Raw genomic sequence first — 6646 nt, 5'->3', positions numbered from 1 at the left:
AACATGCCCCAGCAAGGTGTCATGCAGCAGGGACAGAACCTGAAACCATATGACTGGGAAGCAAACCTCTTAACCACAGAGCCACTCATAGTAAAAACAAACAAATAAACATGCCCCAGCAAGGTGTCATGCAGCAGGGACAGAACCTGAAACCATATGACTGGGAAGCAAACCTCTTAACCACTCAGCCACTCATAGTAAAAACAAACAAACGAATGAAAGACATATAAAAATATTGAGAGATAAACAACGAAAAATACTTACCACAATCTATCTGTAGGTGGGGGTGGCACATTAATGGTGAGTACCCCATTGAGACAATGTACCTCAACAGTAAGAATCAGTGGCGTGTTGGATACACCTTCCATTGCCTTCTTTATATACTTGTACTCAGTGGCTTGCTGGAAATACTTGGACTGTGTTATCATGTCAATGTATCGCAGGATCTTGCGGCTAGCTCCACTGCCACTGCTGCCAATCTGTGGAACTCCGCTGCTGCAAAGAAAAACTTTGGTAAATTTATCTCGCTTCAATGGTGGCCTGCGTTATACATTCTGTTGTTTCTTTTACTCGTTTCAGTCATTTGACTGCGACCATACTGGAGCACCTCCTTGAAGGAATCAACACCAGGACTGTGGCACCAGTACAGGCGAGGTCAGTTTTGACATGGTTCTTATAGCGGGATGCCCTTCCTAATGACAACCACTTTACAGAGTAGAATGGATGTTGTATGATATTTAATACATCATTTGTATTTATTTTACACACACACACACACACACACATCTGATATCTTATTTTCAGCCTGAATGACTGCCCAAAAATACACAGCATACAAATTTGTCAAACTGTTGCATTATCAGAAGCATGAAACTTACAGCAGCTTGCATTTAAATCCTGTGTATATTGGTTTCAAATTTTGGCACAAGGCCAGCAATTTCAGAGGTAGGCGTAAGGAGATTACACTGACACCAGTGGTCAAGTGGTACTTATTTTATTGACCCTGGTGGCATTTGAATTCAGAACATATAGACAGATGAAATGCCACTGAGCATCTCGTCCAGCATGGTAATGATTCTGCCAGCTCACCACCTTAAATCTTGAGTATATTAACCCTTTAGTGTTTGCATTATTCTGCCAAAATTAATGCTTTTTCATCCACATTGTTTTGAACTTATCATGCATTATCTTGTAGCTATGAGATTTTGATGAGGTAGCTGTTAATTTTCAAAATGATATTGTAGGGTTGGTGTGAGAGACCAGATTTGGCCAGTTTGAACATAAAACAAGCAGAATACTTTTGGCCGGATATGACCGGTTTAAATGTTAAAGGGTTAAATGATGTGTATCACGTGTATTTGTGACTGGAGCATGCATGCAGAGACATATACAATATAGCAAGGTTTTTCCTCTACAAAGAGAGGACACACATCACTTCAAACATACATCATATATATTTATGACATATCTACACAAACAAAATCTTACCTCTCGTCTATACCATTATCCTCAGGCTCTTCATCTGTCGAAGACTCAGCACTATCTTCTTCATTAGAATCCGTCACTGCAGAACTAGAATAAAAATAAATTAATAAATAAAAATGATTAGAATGTTGCATGAGAGAATCGCAAAACAGATTCTTCAAGCTGAGCCAACCAGTGGGAGACCAATAACGAGATGGTGAGAGAATATTCATAGTCACAGTTGGCCACGCTTGAGAGTCTAGCAGGAAAGAGTAAGGACGGTCGCTTCTGGTAGGACCCTATGGATGGGGTACTTGAGGACTCTACCCCAATGACCACCTTCCCAGGAATAAGAAACAGAGGAGATGGATGGATGGATGGATGGATGGATGGATGGAAAAAAATTAAAATTTTATTATACGAACCGTCTGCTTGTAAGAACTGGAGATTTTTCAAGTGACTTTTTCTTAAGTTTCATTAAATTAACCTTAGTAGAAATAGTCATCTTGAAACCACCAGTATACATCGTCTGCAGGTCAACCCAGAAACCACGTTCGTCCAGATAGGGTTTAGAGGACTTCTGAAGAATCGGAATCGAAGTACCTAAATCGATATCTGTAATTTTTAGTTCTTCAATGAAATAAGGTACCTGGAAATTAAACAGAAATCCAAGATGAAATATTTTTACTGAAGCATTAACAACCCCACCACCACCAAAAAAAGAAACATGGTTAAACAATAGAAATGAGGCAAATGTAGAAGAGATGAAGATGAGAAGGAAGGATGAAAGGGTGGTGCTGTTAATTAAAAGTGATGGTAAAGCTCTACTCATGACAGACAGAATAGGGCAAAGATCCAGTAGATGAGAAACCCTACTGGTGATCGCTGGAGTGGGAGATCCTACTTCTTCGCCTGGGGGCATCGACACAACACCTTTTAATTCTGAGCAATGCCTGTTAGTAGATTAATAGCTGGCAGAATCAAAGAGGTAGCCTTTCTTTTGTTTGGACTTAGTGTAGTGTGTTTCCAAAGTTTGGAATAATTTTGTGGTCGAGAGAGAGAAAGAGAGAGACTGAAGAGTTTAGCAAGAACAAGAGCTAGCACTGATGTACACTATTTGAGGTTGTTCTGAGGGATGATCCACGGACCCTTTTGCTTTGTTGGATTGAACTGATCAAAGAATATAATGAAGTCTTAACAATAAAAAAAAAAAAAAACTATCATACTCACATGAATTTTGCTGAGTTTTTTCTGTAACTTTTCCATAACTTTGTCAGTCCAGGATTTATCTTGTAAGAAATCCCATAAACAACGTCCGATTAAAGCATTTATCCAAAGAAGTTGTGGTTCACTAAAGTCTAATATGGTATAAGGAAGATCAGGAGAAGGGACTTCTCGAGAGGTTGGACTGCTTGGTGTGCTCGAAGCTGACACTGAAGAAGATTCCCTCTGCGAATGGAGTGGGCCTGAGTTAGATTTAACTCCATCAAGACTAGCTGGCATTAACTTGGCCATGTAGTGGGAGAACTTCTTCATGTTTGTGTGTTGAAAGTTCTCAGACATTGGAGATAAACTGGCAGTTGAATCAACTGGAGTAGTTGCAGCAGAAGAATTCATTGAATCCATAGAATTGTGGCGCCTGTGCCTCTGAAAGCCATCAGCTATACCGATATTAGTGTCAGAGTCACTGCGTTTATGATGGGGAGGTACTTTTAAAGCATTATGAATGTCTTGGATGTGGTTCCCCAAAGGCAAGCCCAGAGATGCGGCATGAAACCTGTTGTACCATTCTTCTTTCTCTCTCCCAGTACGAGCAAATAAATAAAGAATTGTAGGATTGAGCAATTCTGTAGAAATGACTTCGAAGCCCATGTCAGTGCTGGGGGAGGAAGCATTGTCTTTTAATGGCTTCTTTTGCAAGGAAGGGGCAGATTTGCAAGCACTGTTTCTAGTCAAATCAATACATATTGGGTATTTTTTACTCCAGAGGCGTTTCTTAACAAGTCCTGCAGGAAGAAGAAACACACGACAGCTGTTCAAATCATAATGGCGCTGGTTGATGAAGGTTGGATTAGAAAGATTTTCATCAAACATAGCACGCTTTGGTACATTAGTTTTGGGAGTGGAAAGGCGCAAGGTAACTCCTTCAAGGCGAACATACACAGAATTGGTTTTATTTATGTGATAGTTGTCCGGATCATAGTAGTACAGTTCATTCATCCATCCCTTGAAAACATAAACAAAATTACATCAGAATAAAATCATAGAATGGCAACAAGAAATATCAATCAATTTAATCCTTTGGCATCTAGATTATTCTTTCAAATGTAATGCTTATTTAAAAGGGATAAGGGGTGAAGACCTCTTTTGGTCATCAATGACCGTGAGAGTGTACCGAGAAAGTTTCCCTCCAAGGCACAAGTCAGGGCAAGGTTGTTTGTTTATGGCCTTGAGCAAGACACTTTTATTTCACATTGCTCCAGTTCACTCAGCTGGCAAAAATGAGGTGTACCTGTAAGTCAAAGGGCCAGGCATGTCACACCTGTAATTCAAAGGGCCAGGCATGTCGCACTTTGTTTCACACTGAATCTCCCTGAGAGCTACAAACATTAAGAGTACACATGCTTGTGGCGTACTCAGCCACTTACACATTTACACACACACACACTTCATGAGCCAGCTATTCCATTGTTCAGATCAACTGGAACGCTCATTGTCATAACCAATGGAGTCCCATATGATGGGAGCAAGAAATAAAAATCTCATTCAAACAATTAAAAAACAGCTGTTAGGTAGAATGCCTGCTTGCAGCAGGCTGAAAAAAAGAATGGTTTCTATCCCATAACCAGCAAGGTACTAGGTCCCTAGTCAGGGCACACACAACTTATAGTTATATAGTTATTGTTTCAGGTCATGGCACCAGTTACATTAATAGTATGTCATCATCAGTATCACCATTTAACATCCATTTTTCCATGCTGGCAGGGGTGGACAGTTTGACAAAAGCACATGGGTCAGAGAGTTCTACCAGGTTGTATGTCTACTTTGACATGAGTTTTTTTTACAGCTGTATGCCTTTCCTAAAGCCAACAACTTAACTGAGTGTACCGGGTGCTTCTTCACACAACACCAATATATATATATATATATACAGTTTGATTTAATTTCGTTGGTACGCTTCAGTTTCAAGCACAACACTAGTCATCAGCCATTTTAACCCTTTAGTGTTTAAACCGGCCATATCCAGCCCAAATGATCTACCTGTTTTATGTTAAAACTGCCCAGATTTGGCATCTCACACCAACCTATAATGTCATTCTAAAAATAGGTGATAACATCATTGAAACCTTGAAGCTACGAAATAATGCATGATTAGCTTAAAACAATATGGATGAAGAAGTATTAAATTTGCTAGAATAATCTGAATGCTAAAGGGTTAAATGGCTGACGACTGGCATTGTGCTCGAAACTCAAGACTACAAATGAATTTGACTCAAACTGTTTTGATGTGTGTGCGTGTGTGATATAGATATAATAATTAAATTCCATATCATGCACTTTATTGTGTGTTTTTATGTGTGCGATCCCTTGGTCTATGGAAAAATTGTCTTGCATGGAAGAAATCTGTGCCATAAGAAAGGTTGAGGACAGATGCTCACGGGAAACATTGATTCCAATCACATAAACTGACTCCTCAGTGGACTGTAAATATTGGGTTGTCCGGAAAGTTTGTGCCAATTTTTAAAGGAAAGAAAAAGGTCAATAAATACTTGCCATTACATTTTTAATCAACCAGATATGAACCATTTTGTTGCACAATGCGTCTCCATCTTTCCTTTAACTTGAAAATACCCTCTTCCCAGAATTGAGGTGGTTTCATGGCAAATAAGTCGAAAGGTAAGCTACTATAAATCGGCACGAACTTTCCAGACAACCCGATATTATGACCTTTTTCATGTATAATTCCTTTACCCAAATTATTTGGTGAGAAGAAAAAGAACACATTTCATAAAACAAAAAATAAGAAAACAAAAACAAAAGACACAACTTACTTTGTAAATAATGGTATCTTCCAACTTGGGTTCTTTCATTTCTGGTACCAGGAGGGGTGGTAACTGACTAATAGAGAGGGAAGCATTATTGTGCTTAGTAGAAAGATCCTCTCGTTTTGCAGAGTTGTAAGCATTCTTGAAGCAAAAATAGGCAACCCATATTATTGAGGTAACTGCAGCGCCAGTGATAACACCGGCAAGGTAAGGTGGCATGGGAGTAATTAGATAGATAAATAGGGATACAGATATGATTAGAAGTTTCTGGGTTGGTATAGTTCTATCTCTACAAACACTTTTGGCAGTATTCTTCACAGCAGAGTCTTCCGTCACTGTATCGTTATCTTTTACCATCGGATTCTGGTTTTTTTCCTCATCCTCAACATCATAATAAATTCTGCCATCGTTATCGACAAATTCCTCAGGGTTTGATTTTGATTGGAGGTTTGACATTTTTATGGGAACCGGGTCCACTATGTTTTTGATCATTTTACTCCCACGGAATCTTTCGCGAATAGACATTCGTGACGAACGTGCCGGTGGAGACAGCTGGATTGTGCTGGTCCCGTCAGAGGTTTTGCATACCAACAAGTTTTCTGAGAGACCAGAATCATCATCTGTATCCCAACTGTCTGGCACAATGTCTTCGGTGAGTTCCTCACCTTGCTCAATTTCCTGTGACATATTGATAGAGTCAACGACTGCAGATTTGGAATTGATTTTTGGACTTTGTGACTCGCAGCTCTCGTCAGAATTTTGCTTCCGAAGAGGGCTTGGACACTTTTCATTCTCATTTTCAGGGCTAGAGCCAGATTCGCCAGAAAGCTCTTCCCATTTCTTGTGCAATTTTCCACGGATGTTAGCCAAAAGTGTCTTTTTATCATCCCGTGTATCTCCAGTGAATGTTCTTGAAGGTGAAATCACAGCTTTAGGGAGAGGTGGAGGAGGTGGTGGTGGTGTCGATGATAATGATGAGGATGATGAAAATGACGACGTCGATGGCGAAGTGACTTTAGATGGTGACAAAATCGAACTCGACCCAAGAGTGGACGACCTCCGATTTTTCTCCTCTGGCTTGTCAAAAGTGCTAGTGAGTAAGGAGTATTCCTCATCGTCGTAATCTTCAAGCGAGC

General features: G+C 39.8%; 1 protein-coding gene across 1 annotated transcript in view; it reads right to left on the bottom strand.

Annotated features, from left to right (window-relative positions):
• LOC106874154 (testis-expressed protein 2) overlaps positions 1 to 6640 on the bottom strand; it is a 13767-nt gene extending 7127 nt beyond the window's left edge. The window contains exons 1-5 of the mRNA XM_014921778.2: positions 5517 to 6640; positions 2695 to 3690; positions 1890 to 2113; positions 1489 to 1572; positions 265 to 495 (exon numbers count right to left, since the gene is read on the bottom strand). Coding sequence (XP_014777264.1) covers positions 265 to 495; positions 1489 to 1572; positions 1890 to 2113; positions 2695 to 3690; positions 5517 to 6197 — 2216 coding nt within the window. The 5' untranslated portion in view covers positions 6198 to 6640. The remainder of the gene's footprint in view (positions 1 to 264; positions 496 to 1488; positions 1573 to 1889; positions 2114 to 2694; positions 3691 to 5516) is intronic.
• Positions 6641 to 6646: the final 6 nt, after the last annotated feature.

Source organism: Octopus bimaculoides, chromosome 22 (assembly GCF_001194135.2).
Source record: "Octopus bimaculoides isolate UCB-OBI-ISO-001 chromosome 22, ASM119413v2, whole genome shotgun sequence".
NCBI classification, from domain to species: Eukaryota; Metazoa; Mollusca; class Cephalopoda; order Octopoda; family Octopodidae; genus Octopus; species Octopus bimaculoides.
This window is presented reverse-complemented; position numbering and strand designations above follow the sequence as displayed.